Source organism: Genypterus blacodes, unplaced genomic scaffold, assembly GCF_046128005.1.
Source record: "Genypterus blacodes isolate CSIRO-AG114 ecotype Tasmania unplaced genomic scaffold, CSIRO-AGI_Gbla_v1 ptg000003l_1, whole genome shotgun sequence".
In the NCBI taxonomy this organism is placed as follows: Eukaryota; Metazoa; Chordata; class Actinopteri; order Ophidiiformes; family Ophidiidae; genus Genypterus; species Genypterus blacodes.
Genome location: NW_027466817.1, coordinates 3,231,640 through 3,254,595, shown reverse-complemented (window position 1 = coordinate 3,254,595; position 22,956 = coordinate 3,231,640). Strand labels below are relative to the sequence as shown.

The window sequence follows — 22,956 nt, the reverse complement described above, 5'->3', positions numbered from 1 at the left end:
CCCTCTGTTCAATTCAGCCCACACAAGCTAGAGCTGAACGCCTTTCACCGCAAAGGCAACTCGTTTCAAATGCGTTAAAATGAGCGGAAGAGTCAACTTTAAGGATAAAAAGAGTTTTAAATCCTGATTGTACTGTAGCATTGCCAATAACCCTGTAAAACCCTGATGACGCAATGGGATATGACAACTAGACGTCCTTTATTAAAAACAACAAACCTAGCAAAGAATACATATATTTATAGTTCTACATTTCATTACCTTTAGTGTCACTTGTTTGTCAGCAGGACGACTCAAAAAGAAATAAATAGTTTTGTACACAGGCGGGTCATGAAGAATTCTTTTGGAGGCAAATCCAAATTGGGACACAGATCTTCTAGGAATATCGATTTATTCATTGAAATATGGATTTTTCATTGTGTGATGGCATTCATTGACATTTTGGCCTATTTCTCAAAAATTAAAATATCAATTTTAATCAGGCATGTGTATCCTAAAACGGACTATCCAGATGTTGATCCAGATTTGGCAGATTCAAATGTACTGCTGCACATTTACATCAATTTAGAAACAAGCAACTCCAATGTAAAGGTAAGACGATGCTGCTGATTCAGCGGTATTCAAAGGTTTTGACACATTTGCGTAAGTTATAGATATCGATCTAAAAGAAGGTGACGTCCATAGTTCAGCCATATGATGAATTTGCATAAGTCGTTTTGACACATTTTGATTTCAAGGGAATGAATCTGAATCTGGATTTAGAAAGCAAAATCAGGACTGTGGAGTCTTGGTGGAGGTATGGGCTCTCTACATGCCCTCTAGTTTACTGGTTTAGTTTCTTAATAATCTAATTGTGTCAGCTTTTTGTCAGACTAATCCTAAACAAAAACACGGTGGATGTTAAAAGAAATGAGAAGCACTGCAGCCACTTATTTATGTCGTTGTTGAATAACAATGGAAGATTGACATGAAATGAAGAAAGAAAATCCTACCAACTATTTACAGTGATGACAGATAAATACAATGCTACAAATATAAATACACAGTACATAATCAAAAAAACTGGAATGTGTTTACAGTTTGAAATTAAAGAGTTCCACCTTTATAATGAGCATTCTTCACTTACAATAAGGCAAGTGTTAGTCTGACATTAGAAGATTTGAAGCCGTTATTTACAAGGACGCTACATGAGTCAAAAGCCGCCGTTACCCCCCTTACGGAACTTTACAAAAAATCTTTTAATTCAAAGACATGTTATTCAAGACTATTATAAGCTGTGCAAGTCAGTGCAGTGCTGAGAGCAACTTGAGGAATCCTTTGGAGATACATGAGGGAGAAGCAGGAGATGTAGCGTAGAAAGAACAGAAAGAAGACACCTACAGCTTCATAACAATGTGTGTGCAGAGTGGGAGAGCATATGAACAGCTAGAAACACTGACATACCCCCTTAAAAAACATTGTTAGTGTGTCATTTACACCTTAAGGCTTTTGAAGACAAACACACAGCCACAGTGCTCGCACATCATTCAGCTAGGGAAGGAACACAACACACTATACATTGACTTTGGGAGTACCTGGTCAGTACCTATAGGAACATTTGTGGTAAGAGCAAATCAAAAAGAGATGAATTACAACATGTCGCTTCTTTTTTTTTAACAATTACAAATGAAATGTAAATCTCACAAGGCATCAGAGTCGACGGTTTGTGTGTGTGTGTGTGTGTGTGTGTGTGTGTGTGTGGCATCTTATTTGTGAAAAGGTTTCCAAAAAGGGTGACGGATAAGCAGGAGGAAGTAAGGCTGTGCTGTTTCTTTACCTGGTTTCTACCATGATAGAGCTGAATGTTAGTTTGACTGAAAAACCTCAGATGTACACCCTCAGCATGTGTGATAGTGCTGCTGCAGGTGTCGGCCTCATGCGCATCAAATGATTGATCCAAAATGGGACATAGAGGTGATTCTTTGATTCGTTTTGTGTGTTTTTATACTATTTGTTTGTGGTATGTTCTAAAATGTACAATACACATTTGAGAATAAGGACCATGTTTACACACACTGAATTTACTTGGACTCTCTTTTGATGCAGCGCCGTTGTGCACACTGAGGCCATTTTAAGTCATCGTCTTTTAGTAGATGATGACCATGTCTAACCACATTTAAATATGTTCCACGCTCATGTAGAAGATTTTACAGCAGTAAAGAACTAGGCGCTAAAATCCTATTTCAGGGTTGATTTTACTAAATGCATTTCAATGAGCATCAACCTCAACATCTGCAATTTCTACACTATCGAGCACCCACTCCCTGCCTTATTACCCCGTAAAAAAGAGGGAAAACAACTAAACGTATATTCCTTTTCTTTTCAATTTGCATGTCTAACACTCTGATGGCAGCAAATTCTCCTGCCTCACCTTGGATACGGAAGCAGACGTGTCAGTGTCGTCATACCAGAATCTCACAACTACACTTCATCAAAATCTAATACCAGCAGTACATTTCGATACACGTCCGACTGATTCTATAACCTTGTGATTGATTACACGTTGGTTAATGGTTACTGAGGGATAAAGAAATGACCCGACCCTGTGAAACCTGTGGATTTAAAACCTCCTGAGAGTGATTTAAGGCCAACTAGTGAAAGAGGGAAAACAGAGAACTGAAACAGCTTTTCAAGCAAACTCAACTACTGTACACAATGCAAGTTATATACAGATGCTGCCATCGTTTGTACATGTTACAGTGACTGGGTAATATGCAGTTAGTGGGCCACACACAGTCAAGCGCTGTATGAGTAAGGGAGAAGCTTATATGTGTTGACAGGAATGGCAGGAAGGCGGTAGTTTGAAACCCAAGGTTACAGTGCAAGAATAATAAAACATGACCTCTGCCAGAAGTGACATATTGAGAAATATTGAACGTAAACACAAATACCATTCTTCGCATAAGAGAAATTATAATGATACATGCACACACACACACACACACACACACACACACACACACACACACACACACACACACACACACACACACACACACACACACACACACACACACACACACACACACACACACACACACACACACACACACACACACACACACACACACACACACACACACACACACACACACACACACTCCATTGTGCTTAGGATTCTGGTTCAGATCAGAGCAACAAGTTGATATCGGTCACATATTTTCATATAAGAATGACAATGAACTGAGAGGAGAATTTGTTATCAGAATCAAAAGGAATGTGGAGCACTGCACACACACACACACGCACACGCACACGCACACACACACACACACACACACACACAGATGCGAGCACACGTATTCACACACACACACACACACACACACACACACATACACCAAGTAAGCCTGGTGGTAGCTGGAGTCCAGGCGTGACCGGGAGATACACTGTACAGAGGGGTTTCCATGACAGTGGAAGGGTGGGCGGACAACAGGGACTCTGTAGTGGGCAGGACCAATCAGCGTGGAGAGAAGCCTGTTGCTAAGCTACAGCCAACCACCTGCGTCATATCCCAGATCTGTGGAGACAGACAGCCAATAACAACGTTAGAACAGAGCTGGTACAAAGCTGCGCCTGAATCCATATTATTAGTCAGAGGATGCATGAAGTGGATGCATTTCTTACAAGCACTTTAACAGAATAAATTCTTTATCAGGATGTCTGGAGGTTTCAAATTGTACAGCTTGATTTGTGACTTTTAAAAATGTTTATACAGTATTTTACTCCTATTTTGTAACCAAAATGAATATGAACTACGGAAGAATCTGTTATTGAGGCAATTGAGACACCAAGACCTCCTTTAAGACCTGAATATAAACTTTTAAAAAGCTGTTTATGGCAGCCAAGCAATATGAATGTCAATGGCACCAGACTGCAGACTGCATGATCCTGGCCCGTCACAGACCTAAGTTTTCCAAAAGTTCTGCAATTTTCCTCTCCTTCTTGTTGTAGCGCCATGGCAACAAACCTCTGAGGTTAACTCCAAATATCACTGAGACACATGAAAATACAATTTTAAAGAGATTCCCATGTTTCTATGCTTCTTTGGGGTTTGTTTTATAACCTTTCCAATTCTATTCCCACTTTGTACAGCACTGTTATGCACACTGAGTGTACACAGGCCATAATTAGGTACTGCCTTTCCCAGAAGATCTATTCTGATTATGCTACGTCTATGCATCAATAGTAGTAGACAATAACTATACTGAATAATGATTGAACTGATATATTTTGTCTTGGTGTGAGTTTGTATCTATCATGACATCATCACATGCTTCAATCATCCCAGATCAAAGAGCTGCTCTTGACCTTAACAACACGGTCGCTGCCACAAGTGACCATCAGGCCTCTGGAAGGATCCATGTCCATGTGAGAGATGTTGTGTTTCCCCTCGTGGAATGTGGCCAACGGTGCCCGACTGCACACACACACACACACACAAACATAAACACAACGAGAGGGTCATACACACTGACAGAGGCTTTATGATGAATAATGCTCAACCCAAAAAACAGACGTGACCGATCATTGAAATATTAAGTGATCCCCTTTACTCACTCCTCGTCTTTGATGGAGTCAAAGCAGGCGTCACACACACGCATCGGGAACTCAAAGCCCATAAGTGGGCAAGTAGAGCGTTTGGTACTACATTTCCCACACACAGCCTTCCCACACTTCCTGCAGTGGTGCTGTACACAGAAACACACACATTCATGACTTGAGGGTGGAAGAATAATAAAAGCACACGTTTAGATTTCCTGAAAAGTAATAGCTGTCAAGGATCAATACCACTATGTTAAGGTTTGACTACATAAACTATAACCATAACCAGTTTTCAATCACTTTTAATTCACTGATGGTGTAAAACAATGAATTTACAGTTTTTAGAAGTTTGGTACACATATTGGCTGAGTAACACTGATATGATGATGAGCTCATATCTGCCCTGTCAGACGCTCCTACCTGTCTGAGCCCCATGGTCTTAGTGTCCCACATCTGCTTGATGTTCCAGAAGAAAGGCTGCTCACACTTCTGACACGAGTCGCTGTCTAACCACTGGGGCGCCTACAGACACAGAGTTCAAGTCGTCCATTACGCATGCAACAACAATGCAATGTACTGTGTATTAGAACACTCGTTACCCTTTCAGAGTGCCACGCTTCTTCTTCAAAAAGGGCTATATTCCCAGATGACATCATCATGCTTAAATGTTAATAGCAGAATTGTTCACTTTTTTTGTCTTGGTCTCATGCCGCACAAACTCAAGATTCATGTCTGTGGGCAGTGAAGCAAACAAACTGCAACACCTTCCTGTCGCCTACAATCTGCATATGTTTGATTCAAAATATAGACAATCGAGTATCTATTCTTTATCATGCGTGTACTTTACTTCACAGCATACATACAGACCTCTTCTCTCTGCGTGTCCATGTTCCACACTGCCATGCCTCCGTCGGCTGAGCAGGAGAGCAGCTGCCTGGTCAGCTGGAGGTATCGCAGAGCCTGAACGCGTTCACTGAGGGAGTCAGTGGATCAAACAAAGATTTCATACAACTGATTTTAAAGCAAATACAACATTCATTTGAAAGATAAAGCAGCACACACAGAAATATGTTATAAAGACACAGTGTAATAATAGATATCTGCAGATAATGAGAAGAGGAGACATAAGACAAAGACAGAATTTGGGGCATTTATCTCGTTTATGAGCCACGACTCGACTGGAGCCAAACAGGAACTACAGAGGCTGGAGCCCACATGCTTCAGGGACTATGGGCTTGTTTGATGAGTTGTATAACATGCTGGGGGGGCGAAAGGGGGAAGGAGGGGGGGGTCTCGGTCCCTGAGGACAGCTGTTACTGACACCGCTGAGACCTGTTTTTGACAAGACGGGAGTGCCGCAGAGAGAATGACACAACCTGCACCGACAAGAGAGAACTGATCTTGCCCGTTGAAAGAATCCACTGCAGCTTCCGATTGATCATTTATCATTCATTTACCCTTTCAACAAACCGCACAACCCCTTAGGCAAACACACACCCTCAGCCTGGGGGGGGGGGGGACTTACTGGTGTCCCTGTAGCAGTAATGTTCGTCCTTTGCGGCCACCGATGTCCCACATGATGACGCTGTGGTCCGAGGCCCCTGAGAACAGCAGCCTCTGGACAGGGTCCCACCACAGGGTCCCTATGCTACCTGAATGGGGGGTGCACAGGGGTGAAAAAGAGCAAATATTAAGAGTCAGAAAAAGAAAACACTTGGTAACACGTTTAAGAGGAGCTGAAATGCTTTAACCCACTGGCTCCACTTAGTGGCTGCTGGGAGAACTACAGTCAAATCTGACACTGCACTGCAAACTGAGCTGACGACAGTCGGCTGAAAGACAACAAGGCTTTGACCATTGTTGTCCAGCATCATTTTTCTGATTAAAATCTCAATATTTGCGGGCGGTGTGTGGTTTTAATGGAATTCGAAGCTCGGGTGGAGGCAGGATTTTATACCAACAGCTTCTTTCTAACACCCTTTTTGTCCTGCTGCTGGCTCTCGGCCTTCATTCAGTGGGTAAACAAGTCTGCCTGTTCCTGTCCCAGTGTATAACACAGAAACATCCGGCTTTGTTTGCATGCAGATTCGTTATTACAATGCAGTTTGTAACAGTGTGTATGCGATGATAGATGTCGGGTATCAAACAACATTTAATAGTTTTTTCCAGACAACACAACATCTGACAATATTTTCCTGACTGTGACTGAAACTGTGAGGTCAACGAGGAGGAAGCAGAGCTCTTTAACTCAGACCACAGTCATATGATCAATAACAGCCTGTTGCAGGGCTGGGCAGGAGACTGAAATAAAAATTCCAAAATCTGACCTATCAAATCGTAATTTGCACAGAAATATTGGAGCGGAAACGATGACGATGACGCTGTGATGATTTGAGGATTGTTAACGGTCCATTACCACAAGACAATGTCAATTATCTCCATCCTGTCCCTGACTAACCCATACGCAGCCAGTCTGTGGTAAATAAAAATAAAAAGGGCAGATGAGTCATCCTGCACCCTGTTCTCAACAACCCAATGAGCTCATGTCTGATAGAAGCCAAGAGAATCCAACAGGCCTACAGGGAAGTGATGGTTTCCCACAGTGAAGTGTAACACTGAAGGCTGCTGAGAATACTGAAGCCCTGCAAAAGTGAGGGAAACACTGTGAACACTACAGAGAGGGATTAGGTGGAGGTTTCTCACGCTGCCAGCTGTGCTATACGTATAGAATACGGATGTCTTGTTTCAGAAAATGCGTGTCTTTCTGTGTGTCTTCAGTGGATTGAGGGGACTGAGGTGCAAGGAAAACACAGAGGAGGACACGGAGACAATGGAGATGGAGATGTACCGATGTAAGGAGGACAGAGGAGGACAGCGTTTTCAAGCACTCGACATCAAACTCAAATGTGTTTATCCAAAACACAAAAAGAGAAGTTAACTACAACCAAAAATAAGTATTAGGCTGAGAAACATCCAATCACGGAGCTTTTAATTCAGCTGAACACTGAGAAAAGATAAATACATTTCCAGTTTAAGGACATTTCCAGTTTAAAGGTATTTTGAGATCTCTACTCCATTTTGTCTCAATCAGCAACTGACTGGGTAAGTTATGTTTGGTTTAGGTTTTCGGTTTGGGGCAAAATCAAATGACAACATACTAACCTTCTTAATCTGGAGACATGAACAGTTAACCTGATTGTGTGTCCATGAAAGACATTGTGTATCTGTTTATGCGGATGTTTTGCGTACTACTGCAACTCTACATAAGAAAAAGGACAATAACTGGTGACAATGAAGGCAGAATTCATTAATAAAGTGCTCATGTGGTCGGTGTGGTGAAGGATTTGATGAACACAATAAGAACCAGAAACAACAAGTGGACCCAGTCAGGCACTTATGGGAAATATTAGAGCTGCGTCACTGAGACAGCATTTTCCATCGCCATCATCCAAAACCAAATGATGGCATTGACTTTGGAGCGGAGGAGTCACATCCTGCCAAAAGCGCTTTAGTCACATGGAAAATAAACACCAAAGCAAAAAGAAGCTGTTGCAGCAGCCTGTGGTGGCTCCTAAGGCTCCATTTCAGATAATAATGCCTTTATTCTGGCACTTATCTCCAATGTTTGATGGCATATTCACACTAGTCCGACTGTTTTCAACCAAAAGCTTTTTCCTATACTGACAAAAAAAGTAGCGGTATGTGATTACTTCAGCGTCTATACCCCTGCAGTCATCACTTTGTCTATCACTAACCTCCTAATTTCATTTGTAATGACATTGTGTCGAGGAATCTATCGTTGAATGCAGCCGGGTTTACTAATGTAGCCTCAATATTAGAAGCCTGCGTGTGTGTGTGTGTAGGAGAGTGCAAGACTATATTTAATGGAGTCGATACTTGTATGATTTACATTTGAGAGTACAGTAGCTCTGGGTGGAGGTGTGTGTGTGTGTGTGTGTGTGTGTGTGTGTGTGTGTGTGTCTTTACCTTCATGACCCTTCAGTGTAGTGATGGTGGAGTAGGTCTGCCTCTCCAGCTTCAGGAGCGTGATCTGTCCCGAGTAATCGCCAATGAATGCGTGCTGGGTGTCGTGATCATATCTGAGCATGGCGTCAGGGCTGAAACAAGCTGTACGTGTTAACCGCTTGACTGAGAGACACTTCAGCACTCACACACACCACACAGTGAACCAACAGTGAGTGAAGGATACTGTAGACATGACGCCCAGGAAGTGAAGTAGTGTCTTCCCAGCATGCTGCCACTTTGGGTGCACATCCAGCTCACACTCTTGTCGTGGCCGGTGCTCACCACCCACTCGCTCTCCAAGGAAAACACCATATCTGACACACGATTCTGATGAGCTGCAGAACACAGACAGGCAACGTGTTGAACAGGCGCGAGTCACGTCGGGCAGGCGCCGAACAACACTGAGTCCATTCCACTGAGCTGGCATGCATGAGCAGAATGTCCAACTAATTCCACATGTGCTGATCCCATCAGAGATCCAGACTAAGAAAAGGTTTCCACTCAATTCCGTCCATCTTTAAATCCCCTTAAAAGGTGTATTTTAGTTGTAATCTTTCTACACTCAGCTCCTCTAAGGTCTTGCTATGATATTCTCCACATGAACAACTTTATACTGTCATAAAAACTATTCCCTATAGATTAAACTACATGCTCGAGTACATGGATTTATGATGTACACAGATGTTTACATGATACTCTGTCACTCTAGTTTAGATTGATTTATGCCAATTAATTTAAATTACTTGGGGGAATAAACATGACTTACTTAAATGACATTTTGAACATGCCTGTTAACGTTTTTATCAACATCTACAGAAACAAAAAGACAAACAGTGAAGGGGGTCCAGGGGTCTCCTCCTTTTCTTGATCTTTAAGAATGACAGAGACCGAGCCTGACATTTGTTATTGTTTCTTTCTCTTTGGGTCAGTACATTATTGGAATTAGAGCGAGAACCATTTTTTTAGGCTTTGGAATCAAAAGCATAGCGTTTTTGCTTAATAAAAAGTGTGGAACAATGTGTGTGTGTGTGTGTGTGTGTGTGTGTGTGTGTGTGTGTGTGTGTGTGTGTGTGTGTGTGTGTGTGTGTGTGTGTGTGTGTGTGTGTGTGTGTGTGTGTGTGTGTGTGTGTGTTGATGTCGCCACATTTTTTATCAAACAAAACAGAAACAAGGAATCATTTCCTGATAAGATCATAACATTTTTATGTTATGATGTTTTATGTTTTATGTTTCATAACCAAAAACAGTTTTGATCAGTGTCCACGCAAGCAAAACATATGACACTGAACACTGACCTGCATGGACACGCCTCACTATCTGGCTGTGAGTGGAGTATTTGCTGTTTGGTTTTTGCTACAGATGGTAGAGATCAAGAGTGGTTCATGTCGTCTTTGCCAAGTAAACAACGGGCTGAGCTGAGCTGAGCTGTTCATTTCCCATAAACCAGGTTCTCAACTGGCTACAGATACTGTTGCAGTATCAGCTAATAGGAGCTCAGAGAGACAGAGAGAAACACAACAGTACAAAGTGTGTATTGTGTGCTGTCTATTGGCTGTGTTAAGGACTGCAGCTCTCTGTGTTATGATGAACCACAATGTGGTTTGCCCCAAAGCATGCTGGGAGAGAGGAGCAGATGATTTCTTTTGGGAAAGGGCCTAACAAAACACACAATATAAGAGCAGCACACACCCACAAACACAGCCGTAGAGCCTATTCACCACAGGGATCTACTTAATTACATAAAGCCTTAAAGCTCTGGTATGAATGGCTGAAGTGGACACATGACCGGAGCCTTCAGAGAACACATTAGTACCTCCGCCAAGGCCCAACAGTCCTCCGATTTTCTATTTTTACAATCTATAGTTCCAAACACATATGTAGAAACCATGCGGCTGAATCTGAATCATGTCAGCTGCACATCGGTGGCTGTTGCATGACTCCGGACTCATTATATACTTCAACCAACCACATCTGGATCAATATTTGCACCTGTTGATAGTCCAGTCCAGACAAATACGCCTCGTTTTTCTCTCAAACACGCAGCGTTCAACAAAGCTGGGACGTTTTTAAATCAACCTTTCCTTGACTAAATGTAACCCTAAGGGACAAACAAACCCTTAAATGGAACCATTACCTCATGACATAGACTTTATGGACATTTCCTTCATGCCACACCTGTGACTGAAGGCTTCATGTTTGCAGGGCTCATTATTGAGCAGCACGAGCAGCATTTGTTCGTACATGTTTTATTACTTTGTGAGCCTTTCACTGTCTTATCACTTTTCTATTTTCTCTTTTGATTTATGGTTTGCGCAACATGTTGCATGGGAATACAGGAAGAAGAAGGAGGTAAAGCTGGATTAGTTGTCTGTGTCGTCACTTTGGATGGACTATGGGGTGTAAATTCTGCAGAGTTAGTTCATCTTTGTAAAGGCGAGCCAATGAAGGGAGTCGCTTTGTTGTCACTGGTGCGATACACAATGTTAAGGGACACAACTGACACACAAAAGCTGCTGGGTTTTCTTTCATTCTTCCTTCCTGTCTCACTCTGATAATATCCGGCATATTAGATTAAATACCGATGTCGCCAGCTGGAGTCTACCTATCTTAGCGTGACTCCTTGCCAACCTTTGATCACGCAGATACAGTAGTTAGGTAAGTGTGTCTGCGTGATGATCTCACCTGGGTACGTCTTTACATGGGTCATCTTGTTGAAATCTTCCGAGATGAGAAACTCCTACAAAGCCGAAAATCAAAAACTGGTTTAAAATCAAACACCTTCTCCTAACCCCGCCCCCTTATTCAGACGAGGTCAAATATTGGATTTGAGGTGCATTGAAACCAGAACGGCAGCATTTTGAAAGTAAACAGCCAGCAGAGACGAGCCTGGAGGAGGAAGATGAGAGCAAACTCACCACAACGGCTCCATTGTCCTGACCGATGAAGATACGTCTGCTGTCGTGGTGGTATGACATGCAAGAGCACGGAGCTACAAAACAGGGGGCAGAGAATGAAGTTTGGCACCACACAGGAAAACCACACAGAAACAACCCCCCACACACACACACGCACACACGCACGCACGCACGCACGCACGCACGCACGCACGCACGCACGCACGCACGCACGCACGCACGCACGCGCGCACGCACGCACACGCACACGCACACGCACACGCACACGCACACGCACACGCACACGCACACGCACACGCACACACACACACACACACACACACACACACAGTGTTACTTACAGGAGACTGTGTGGTAGATGCTTGGCCAGTACTGACCGCTGTCTCTCTTCAGCCATACCCGGATCGTTCTGAGTGAAAACATCAATATGTCACATTTCAAAACATTTTATTAATGAGCATCATTCATTCAAATTGAAATTGTTATTTTACTGATGGAACTGAGACTTGAATCTATTGAAAATGCAAGATTCTTATGCAAAATCTACCTATATTCATCCCTGGATGTTGTCATTTTTGGTTCAATAGTTTGTGGAAACTGATTTAGAATCTTTTATTTCAGATACTAAGTGTGTGTTGACAACATTAGGGATAAAAACATGACTTATTGGGTCAGATTGTGGACTCCAGTGACAGAAAGAGAAGAATAAAGCTTCTCCTTTACTGATCTGCCAACATTCCTTTTACACTTGTAGTCTTATCAGCATGACATCATGGAGGTCATTTTTCCAGACATTACACAGTTCCCTCTTCAGCCAAAGACGCCTTTATAAAGTCGTTGTCACAAGACTGTGTAAATCACCGTGGAGCCCCTTTAAGCATCTTTATGTGTCGTACATTCTTGTTTTGAAAGCCTCATTGTAAATATGGAGTCACACAGGGACTCATTCATTTATTATTCCAGATGGATAATCCTTTACGGTATGAAATCAGGAGGTGAATTAACAGGATTTAGTTTTATAAAGTATGACAATGGTTAAGAAAAGAAGCTACAACTTCATTTTGTCACATTTACATGAAGTGAAAACATATTTTTCCACAGATCACAGGAATTTCCAGGAAGTTTACTCCCAGTTCCATATAAAGCAACACTCCAAATGTCATTTAACAGATAATAAGAACAGAACGATGGCGGATTCAGGCATGTTTCATTATTTGTTGTTCATTGTCCAACTTCCCCAAAATGCTTTAAACCTGCAATCGAAATCGAAACAGCGGATTTCCACACAGAAGCAGCCACCTTCTGCTCTCAAACAAGGATGTTGCCTCTTAAACCTGATCACATTATAAAGAATCTACTGATATAACTCATGAGGCACAGTAATTGAAAATAAGGAAGCTGAATGAATATGATGATACATTTATACGATGAAAACCAAGGAAGCAGAGAACAAATACAAATGTTGACATATGTTACATTGCACTTATTATCAGTGTATTTGCAGATGGAATAATGTTGTTGGTTTTGATTGTAGTTTGACATTTGCACTACAGCTTCGGTGACTCATTTACAGCTGGAAGTTTATTTATAAGGGCAGATGAAACACAGCTGATTGCGCCATAAACCATTACAATAGTTTCAAAGGATATAATGTAATATGTTAACCAAAAATTACAACGAGCTGGTTTGCTTGAACTAACCATCTCACATCATAACTTACATGTATGTGCAAAGTCATTATCCACAGTGAATAAAATTGTGAATAAAAATATTACGTAGCCTCCCTTCGTTTACTGTTTAGATTAATTGGAATAGGATATTTGATGGAATAGGCCCATCTTCGTACTTTGACCAGTCGTACAACGCATCACTTTAAAATCCTAAAATAGTTTCGTAGTGAATACTTCAAAGATCCGCGAATGAGAGGATCGTCTTCGCTTGTTTTCTTTCCTCCTTCGCTCTTCTTTCCCTGATGTATCAAATAATCAAGTGCCGCCTCCAACAAATAGACGGAGCCCGCTAGCTGCAGCAGTTAGCCGCTCGGCAGACTCACCTGTCCTCGCTGACCGTGATCACTCCGTCTTCTTTCGGTATTAATACGGCCGCGTTCACGGCATCTGTGTGTCCCTCGATCTTGTTGAGGAGCACCGGTCTAGCGGTCTGAGGCCTAGAGTGGATCTCCGCAGCCATGGTTCCTCCTAGCAGCACTGTTTTCTTCCAGCTGGTCTGAGTAAGTAAGGATCAGCTGACTCCAGAGCCGCTGTCAGGATTACCGTAATGACCCGAGTGACCGCCGGAAAGCGCCACACAAAATCAGCCTTAAAGTCAACAGAAACGAGACACCGCAATTTACTCAGAAGGTGAATAGGTCAGAGGTAACTAGTGACTCAGTACGGTTCATACCTCCACCAAGGACAAACAACCCAAGATAGAATTTGAGAGACCATTGATGTGGTGATGCACATCATGTATTGGCATGGTGGAGGTCTTTCCTTCTCAGGTGGTTTCCTGTCATCTATGACACACAAATTATTAATTAAAAGCTTTTTTTCTCTTTTTCTCTTCCTGATAGTCAGTAATCTTTAATCTTGTATAGAGACTTGGCATCATTTGTAGTTTACAGTCCGGTTTTATTGGATGGGGCCACATTTGTTTACATTGGGATCACACAAAAGTACCTTTAATAGCTGCTTCACACTCTGGTTTAACAATATTACATATACCCTTTGTCTTAGAGAACTATGTGTAGTCAATGCTATGATGTCTGTCAATTAAATCAGGCTCAGATTACATTTTCTATTAAGGCGACAGTATTATTTGTATGGCAAATCATTTCCTCAGGGTCACCGGTTTATCAGAGGATGTGGGATGATGAAGAGTTACTTTGTCCTCTGTTTTTTCATAGTTTGAGTCAAATTTCCTAAAAATATTATCCATCACCTAGAAACTAATGTGAACTAAACAAATGTAACATCTTTTCTGTAGGATTGACATACATTTAGCAGCAAATTAAAATGACCTCAGACTTAAAACAGTATAAAACAGTTCCTGTCAAATAACAGAAAATGTTTATACAACAACATTACTCATAATAACTCGGGCAACATCATGATATGTTATAAATATCTGTATTTATTTCAGTGAATATGAATCCAGTAAATAACAGAATATTCTTCCTCCGTGAGGGAAACGTTCACTTTAAAGCAGCAGAATGTAAAATGTTCAATATGGGAACATGCGCTGAAAGAACTTAGATAGACTGGAGTAAAGAGTACTTCCCAACAGAAAGAGTGATAAATAAAACTGATGAACCAACTCCAGCATTCAGACAATACAAAATGTTTGACATTCAAGATCTTTTAAAAAGCGTAATAACTTCAAAAAAGGTACACAAAAAATTAAAATAGCTAGAAAATGGAGGCACTGCAGACCATTTCATAAAGCCCCTTATGCATTACAGGGAAAATGGGTAACATAAAAAGCAATACTTAAAACAAATATCATATATCCACATTGTACACAAGTCTACAGCAAACAAAGTGTGTGTATATAAGCATTTCTTCTGTGGGCCTATGATACTACTACCAGAGGCGGCCCAATGAGGATATGGCACTGGACTCATGGCTGCGTAATCTGGCCCATGAACAGAATGGTACCTGGGAAGACACAGAATCAGTCATGTGGAGCTTATTCAGTCAGAAAGCTTAACAAGTGTGCTGAAACTGAAACTCAAGTACAGTAAATAAGACAAACATCCTTTCTGTTGCAGCTGTGATGACCTCATGATAGTCACGAGGCTTGATAGGGCAAAGCTGATTGTGTCTGTGGACTGAGCAGTATCTGATGTGTTTTCATGTCATTATACTACTTGACTACATTTCTAAAGTTGATCTCCACCCGTAGCCCGGGGCTGAGTACACCTTCCTCTCAAACAGGTTTCAAGCATATACCTTTCGGTTAAATGGATGGAATCCAGTATGCTCCTTCACAATACCCAAGGCTGAGATCTTTTGATGACGCTCTCTAACTGTGTTTGCCTCTGTTCCAATTCCTTAGCCCTAGCCCTCCATATCTCCCTTTAGGGAGGGTGTCTCATTCCTATTTTGGGTTTGAGGTGTGGTGTTCAACAAGACCGCCAACAGAGGTAATGGCTACCAGTGCTGGGAAAGGACTTCCCAAATAATTGTGGGAACATGTAAAACATTAATATAATGGGGCAATCAAGCGCCCTGAATGAGAATTGTGGAAATAAATGAATCAGGCTTTACTGATCTAATTTCAAATAATCTAAGCTGTGGAGGAAATGAGAGCTGTACCTGTTGGGTTGTGGCGGACGAGGAAAAGGAAAGGTCTGTCCACAGAAATCCAAGGTAGAGAGGAACGAGCCATCAAAATGGCAGCTGCACACAAAGGCAAACGCGTTGTCAAGACATCAAAAAACATGATGGCATAGACCATGATTGGATATCTGAATAAGATACTGACTAGTGGAAGCAGCGGCTTTTGTCCCGTCCTCATTCACCACTATTTTGGCTTTCTGAAGTGCCTTGGACACATGTACTGGCTCAGCACCTGGGCAAACACAAGACAACAACCATTACTCAGTGCTCACAGAAACAGAAAGTAATTTATCAATACATCATGCTGCCATTGTCTTTAATCAAAATTCAATACTGGTCAGCCAATGTTGATCCCTTACATGCTTGCATTTATAGATTAGTGAGTAGTACCACACTTAGATCAATGGGGACAGGATCCTTTGGCTGCACACAAGTATGTTATTCTATTTATTCTAGGTTTGATTTTAGGATCCCATGTTGTCATCTAGTCTAGCCCTTCTTATATCCAGGTTTGAAAGCCCACATCTTTCCAAACGTTTGACAAAGAATTAATGCTGAATCTTGTGCTGAAAGTTCTTCTATTTTACCACATGGTGTCGCTAGAGCACTGTGTTCAGGCCAACTTTCCCTGGACCACTGAGAGGGAAGTCGGTTGTTGGAGAGAGCGAACAAGGGTGATTCAGTTTTCACACTGGGCAGCCAGACAGCGTTTCACAGTTATTACTTGCCCTCATTGCAGTAAACACCAACAATCCTTTCATATTTTCAAGCTCGGTCGGTTCCAAATCAGACTGGGAGGAATACTTGGAGGCACGGCGTCCGCTTTGGGTTTGGACTGGCTGTGCTCTTTCACTCACTCAGGTTTCTGAAGTCAGCGCTCCTTTCACTGAACAGATCTGCCAGTCCGAGTGCTGAGAGAGCCTCTTTCAAATCGACCTCTGCATCAGCTGTAAACCTAAAACACAGCTAATTATTCATGCTTGGCAAACATTGCTTTGGTTGACAATTTGTGAGAACTTGAATAAAAAAAGATGATGCATCGATTTAATCATGACAGAAGAGACAGAATCTGTTCAATACAGCTCTCTGCAATGCTCGATTGTAATTGGTCATCCCGGCTGTCCACTATAGCATTTTATATCATACACTTCATTACTTTTGCAACCTTTTCTGCATGCAGTGACAGAAAGACAACAATGGTTCTCTTTCTAAATTATTAAATATGTTTTACAGAACGTTCCTTAAATTTACAATCAATGAAAGAGTAATGTGCATCATCTGGATTTTAAGTCCAAGACAACTATTGTGTGCGTGTGTGTGTGTGTGTGTGTGTGTCTCTTACTTGGGGAAGAACAGACGGACTTTTCTGGGACTCATGAGTTTGGTCCAGCTCCGCACTGTGGCTGTGCTAATGTCTGCGATCACGTCGGAGAGAGCTGCGTCCTCTTCAACGGGCAGAGCAACCAGCATGCTGATCGTGTTGCCGTGGTACGGAAGCTCAATCACCCTATAGTTCAGTCCCTGGGGGGTAGTGGCCATACCTGGAAGGAGAACAGAGGTTAAAGGTCGGGGTATGTATCACATTTGATTCAGTTTTACCCTCATATCTAATCGTGTACACCGATCTGGATTTTGAGACGCAACCTTTTAGCCCTGCACTTCTTCTAACTTCATACCCACGACTGTAGTCAATGCAGTTTGTGTTTCTGTGGCTGATGCTCATATCTGCCTATAACCCTTTTTATTTTTTCTAAACAAACTACAGATGGAAATGAAATCACTTCCTGAGAAGCAATCGATTTCCCCCAGCAAAGGCCGACGCAGACAGTAAGTGCTTAGAACAGCAAATGGAAACGCTTTCTTCAAGGGTCTACAGCATGAATCAGCATTATCCTTATATTGATCCATGTGCATTCTGACGGAGTAGACATCAGTTTAAATCAATATATTACTGATTATCGCTTTAAACATTTCCCTTAAGCAGGGAGAAATGTCTGTTCCCTAAAGAAAAGACTTTTTCCTTTTCTCCCCTTCTCTTTCTCCTCTCCCACTCACCAGTGTTAAAGACAGATACATGGGACATCATTTGGACTTTAAAGACGTTCCCGTTGCACCCCTTGAAGGGCTTCATCTTTGTGTTCTCGGGCTTGAAGCGTGATTTCCACAAGCCTTTGAAGTAGATGGAGTTGAGAATGACCAAGCGGGTCATAACCGGATCCAACATGTCTGCTTTGATCAGGTTGGGGATGATACCTGGATAAAGAAGCAACATGGAGGACATTGCTCAATCAACAAGGTTTGCTCAAGTCAACATCTCTTTCATACTCACTTGAGTTAAGGAACGATAAGGAAGCAATCATGTCAGACAGTGAAAAAAGAACCTTGCCACATTGTGTACTCGCTCTACTGGGGCATGATCAAAATCCAAATTTCAGTGGGACATCAAAATGTTGTTGTTGTTGTATACACACACAAGATAAAAATCTGTCTCACCTTTGGTCTTGTTGTTGACCCATTCGTTGATTTTATCTGCTGCCCCCTGGGTGTCACTAAAGTCCAGACTCCTGCTCTCACACTGGTAGTTGGCTTTGTTGGTGGCTACAAAGGCCTTCTCCATGGAGAAGCCCGGTTTGCTGAACATGCCATTGGCAATCATCACAATGTCCTCGTTGGTCTTGGCTGTCAAGGACCTGTGCAGCTTCTTCAGCATCTTATAAGGGCCTGTGCAGAACAAGTCAGTTTGGAAATACTTAGATGAAATATTAAGTGAATTTGACACGTACCAAACTGATGAGGGGAAAACATGGACATATCTAATTTCATACGCCAAATACACTACATTTATATGGAAGCAAAGGAAGTGTGAGGTTCATTTGAAGAAGTACATTACAAAATCAGTAAGCTTACACACTGTATAGCCAGAAGTATGTGGATAACAGACCTTTGCACCTGAATGAGCTTTTGGACATCCCTTTCCAAAATCACCAAAATGGTCAAACCGTGTCTTTATAGACCTCAGTTTATTGTGCTGATGTTGATTCCAGAGGCAGTTTGGATCTCTAATGAGTGAGTAAGTTAACAGGATAGGTGAGGGGTGTGGCTGAAACCCTGGGACTCAATAATTAGGAGGGGCGCCCACATACTTTTGGCCATATAGAGCAACTTGGTAGTTCACGAGCAGGACTCCAAACTCCCTGAGCTTCTACTGGCCATAAAGGTGCTTACCATTTTTCTTAAAATGAAGGGCATTGAGGATCTGCCTTCGAGTTTCTCCATGGGATCCTGGTAGCAACATGCCGAGAATAGACGCCACTCCGTGGGGCGAGAGCACCACATTATCCTCTGGCTTCTTGCTGACTATTTCCTGAAACACCTTTATGCCAAAATCCGAGCCCCGTTCACCATAGGAGGAGGGAGCTTCGGACTTGACACAATTCTGGCCATAAAAGGACACGAGCGTATATAGGCACAAGAAGGAGAGATGCTTCATGTTGATCTCTTTGGAACCTAGAAGAGGACAGAAGACAATAGCAGAGTCTTGTATGAACCAGTTTATCCGTCAAATAGAGCTAAATTCTATTTAACATCACTCCAAATTGCTGGAGATGCTCTCATGTCTTTTGAAAATTGAGATTTAACATCAGAGCACCTACAGATTCATGGGAGCCCCCATTGGTACTCAACATACAGCCAATGCTATTCATTAAAAAACACTTCCAACACTAGAAAGCATATAAAAGTACTTTTACTAGGGCTGTTTAAGTAACAGAAGGTGTTTATATTTTTGGCACATCAAAATACACATCGTCCTAACCAATCACCTCACAACTTCTTCCTAACTGAGTTGAGCACAACAGGTCATGAGAAAACATGAATGAATCTGCCACAACTTTGCAATGTTTATATACAGTACATTGACAAAAACAAGGAAAGAAGAAATCTGGAAATATATCAAAAAACGAATTAGCCCATCTTTCCAAATCTTTCCAAATTCTTTCTGTTTGAGTTATCCTGATGAATATCTCACTAACAAAGGGAATGAAAAACATAACCTTGGCAATAGATCTGAAGAGTTGGATGTAATACGGTGTGTTTTGGAATAGAAGCAAGTAAATTATGTCAGAGTTTGAAAGCAATATATGGACAAATCTAATTTAGCTATTTTACTGTGGGGAGGTTATTATATTTGTTTCTTCCTTGTCCTTAAAACGTAAATTACCCGAGTACAAGTAAACACAAATCTCTCTTTCCAGTGAGTCATTATCATGTATAAACAGAAAATTCTCTTAAACCAGATCCAGGACAGGATCTGACTAACTCTTGCTCACAGTGTATTAATGTTCGTCTCCAATCATGACCAGCCAATAGAAAATGGTGACTAGTTTAGTTTGTTTATGCCTGTTTAAGACACGGTTGGAAAGTCAATCAGCCTGTAACCAAAGCATAACTAACGCTACCACAAAAGCCCTTCAGAGTGCCTGGAATAGCTGCTTTTATATATTTACACACAATATTCATACATGGACATGCATATTATCATTTATTATCATGAAAACGTCGAATTTATTTCAGTCCGTATCCAATGTGTCATTGTTATTGTCTAATGCAGTGGACTACCATGTTTCTTGTTGATAAAATAGGATCCTGTCAAGCAAGTGAGTGTGGAGCGCGTTCCTTCGTTAGAAACATGATTCATGCAAGATAAACAATTATAATCTTTAAGACAAACATAGTAGCGTAGGTGTCGTTTCGTTAGCAATAGGTGTAAAACTCAACTCACCTGGCCTCATTTGAATGAAACATTTCATACACGAGGGAGACTCAATGCGCTTCCCGTTACAGCATGTTAAAGACATTATTTTATTTTATTTAAACAAAAACTTAAATTAAGTGTATTCTATCAAAGTACAATGGGTTACAGCGTAAGAAAAGTCAATGTGTTGTGGTTCGCATTTTAGCAGAATTAAGTGAACGTAAACGGAAATAGTCTGGATTTGCAACGTTAATTGTTTATGAAAGTTGTGAAAGAGTATGTAGTTGACTGTTGTTTAGATACGTATGATACATGACAGTATGAGATAAGCATGTACCGTTTGTTTGTTTAAATATGAGCGTTTACCTGTGAGGTTAGTCGTCACAAAGAGCAGGTGAAATACGAAACTTACCGGAAAAGTGGTGAGTCACGTTTCCCAAATACGCAAACCTTAATAAGGACAAACGTAAATAAAAAATGTAGATATGTAATAGTCACTAACCTTCCCTCTGCTGAGGCTGATCGGCTGTGGCTGCAGTCTAGCTTCACACAGGGTTTTATTACACTCAACTCCGCCTTCACCGCAACCGCAAACGCAGGGGGACAAACTCTCGCTGCCTTCAGAAATGTAAAACTTCCGGTATATTTTCAAATTAAAACCATATTGACAACCATATCATCTAGTGTTCGTTCCTACTATTCGGATATGGCCTCTATTTCCTTGTTCTAACACAATGCTAACAAATTCTTATCATATATTATCTTTATCAGTGTGCTCAGTCTTCTTAAGTGAAAATGTGTTCTCTGGTTTGTAAGAGAAATGGTTCTGCATACTTCCGCTATCATTTTAGTTAAATATGTTACCTTGACGCGATACTAACTTGTTTATGGCAGGCAGTGAATACAGGAGAGCAGCCTGTGTTGACATTTTTGTCATATGAAAATGGAAAAACACTAACAGCGTCATAGTCAACATGCTGCGTTTACCTGCTCACACAAGTGCAACAAAACAGAGACATAAACGGGTCCTCAAACTAAACAGCATACAATTATGATGTCCTCTTATCTGTCAAATGGCCAAAAGTTGTGGTCAACAAAATAAATCCAAAGACTTTTTTTGATAATGGGGTATCGGCCTCTCAAATTCTCTTTGATGTGCTTATATTATATGTAACATAAGGTTCATACGCGCCATAAAGATCAGACCTGCAAAGCAATAATTTTGCTTAATCTGCCTATTAGGGGTGCCTGTTTCCACATGCATACACATTCATACATCCCATGCCTGTACTTGGTGCCAGGACACTAAAGACAGCATTATGACTAGATGCATGGGGGTTTCTGACTCACAGGGGATTTGGTGAGAGTGTAGGTACAGGAAGTTATAATCAAGTCCTGTGTAAATAGAGGAACGGTAGGAAACAAAGACATCATTGTGGACTGTTATAAAAATAGATATTCCCCATTGAGTCAGGGGTAGAACTTAGGTGAGCGAAATATCAGGTAAATTGATATATTTCACATACTGTAGCCTCTGGCTCAATAGGTGGAGGCCTTAAGAATTCAAATTATAATACCACCCCCAAAAGACGCCTAAGCGGGGGTTGGATTCAGGGCATGATTGTAGTCTGAGGTCTTTGTGTGAGTTGTGCTTGAAGAGAGTTGAAGGGTTTTCACACTGTTGTGAAAATAAACACACAACGTTAGGGGAAGTAGGCAGTGTCATTGTGGTTGTTCTGCAGAAGAGTTGAATGAACACATACTGCACCTGACCAAGCGCACTGAACAAGGCCACTTCTATTTTTCTGTTACAGTTTCTGATGTCAAATTTAATCCATCTATGTCAACACTGTTGTACAACATCCTGAGTCCCATCAGAGATATCATCATGCTCCTGTCAAGCAGCCAAGGCAGAATTGAACTTACACTGATATCAGCCAGCAAGACTAAACTTGTGCTTAACAAAACAAAATGTGTGCCTGTTTTTGAAACAAAGTCTAAGCTACTTACTGTCCAAGCTACGGACTTTTATACATTAAACTCTACAGTCAGTGCCTGTTTTCTACCATGAATTGAGGTTGATGAAACTGCTGCTGATAAACCTGATTGTGAAAGCGCCTGCAGTTGCTGAGGGCTGATATGGGATGTGTCGTGTGATATCTAATGTGAAACATCATTTTTCAATGTGGATTGCATTCATCAAGACTTGAGCAAATACATAAAACCAACCTCCTCCTCTGCTTATCCTTCTTTTACATGTTTCATTTGACCCATACAGTAAAATCAGACAACTTTTCTTCACTTAAACTGAAGAAATGCATCATTATCACTTGAGAAACCA

The 22,956-nt window shown here is 41.5% G+C and overlaps 2 protein-coding genes across 4 annotated transcripts; both read right to left on the bottom strand.

The window, feature by feature from the left end:
* Positions 1-349: 349 nt before the first annotated feature.
* Positions 350-13,778, bottom strand: wdfy1 (WD repeat and FYVE domain containing 1). Of its 2 annotated transcripts, XR_012961329.1 has the most exons (13): positions 13,576-13,778; positions 11,864-11,931; positions 11,523-11,596; positions 11,290-11,344; positions 8,792-8,942; positions 8,569-8,681; positions 6,107-6,233; positions 5,449-5,554; positions 5,002-5,103; positions 4,597-4,727; positions 4,348-4,456; positions 3,298-3,556; positions 350-3,263 (listed from the first exon to the last, which is right to left on the bottom strand). XR_012961329.1 is itself a non-coding variant. In XM_076144442.1 (12 exons), exons 1-12 carry the CDS (start codon positions 13,710-13,712, stop codon positions 3,497-3,499), a joined length of 1,233 nt encoding a protein of 410 aa, XP_076000557.1. In that variant the 5' UTR covers positions 13,713-13,778; the 3' UTR covers positions 350-3,496. The 2 variants fall into 2 exon arrangements, 1 of the variants encoding a protein (XP_076000557.1); XM_076144442.1 differs by having other exon boundaries at positions 350-3,556.
* An 858-nt stretch (positions 13,779-14,636) lies between these two features.
* On the bottom strand, positions 14,637-21,229 carry serpine2 (serpin peptidase inhibitor, clade E (nexin, plasminogen activator inhibitor type 1), member 2). 2 transcript variants are annotated; one of them, XM_076144421.1, is made up of 9 exons: positions 21,118-21,229; positions 19,088-19,369; positions 18,356-18,583; positions 17,918-18,115; positions 17,205-17,403; positions 16,720-16,817; positions 16,008-16,094; positions 15,839-15,922; positions 14,637-15,178 (listed from the first exon to the last, which is right to left on the bottom strand). In XM_076144421.1, exons 2-9 carry the CDS (start codon positions 19,350-19,352, stop codon positions 15,141-15,143), a joined length of 1,197 nt encoding a protein of 398 aa, XP_076000536.1. In that variant the 5' UTR covers positions 19,353-19,369; positions 21,118-21,229; the 3' UTR covers positions 14,637-15,140. The 2 variants fall into 2 exon arrangements, with proteins under 2 accessions (XP_076000536.1, XP_076000537.1); XM_076144422.1 differs by having other exon boundaries at positions 21,028-21,152.
* Positions 21,230-22,956: the final 1,727 nt, after the last annotated feature.

Bases quoted from the DNA above. Each gene is read 5' to 3' on its own strand.
- wdfy1 (XM_076144442.1), bottom strand. From the start codon at position 13,712: ATGGCTGCGGAGATCCACTCTAGGCCTCAGACCGCTAGACCGGTGCTC. The intron at 11,932-13,575 runs GTGAGTCTGCCG...GTTTTCACTCAG, and splicing joins ATCACGGTCAGCGAGGACAG to AACGATCCGGGTATGGCTGA. The intron at 3,557-4,347 runs GTCAAGAGCAGC...CTGTCTCCACAG, and splicing joins GCAGCGACCGTGTTGTTAAG to ATCTGGGATATGACGCAGGT.
- serpine2 (XM_076144421.1), bottom strand. From the start codon at position 19,352: ATGAAGCATCTCTCCTTCTTGTGCCTATATACGCTCGTGTCCTTTTAT. The intron at 16,818-17,204 runs GTAAGAGACACA...GCTGTGTTTTAG, and splicing joins GTCCGTCTGTTCTTCCCCAA to GTTTACAGCTGATGCAGAGG. The intron at 15,923-16,007 runs GTCAGTATCTTA...CTTTGTGTGCAG, and splicing joins AAAAGCCGCTGCTTCCACTA to CTGCCATTTTGATGGCTCGT.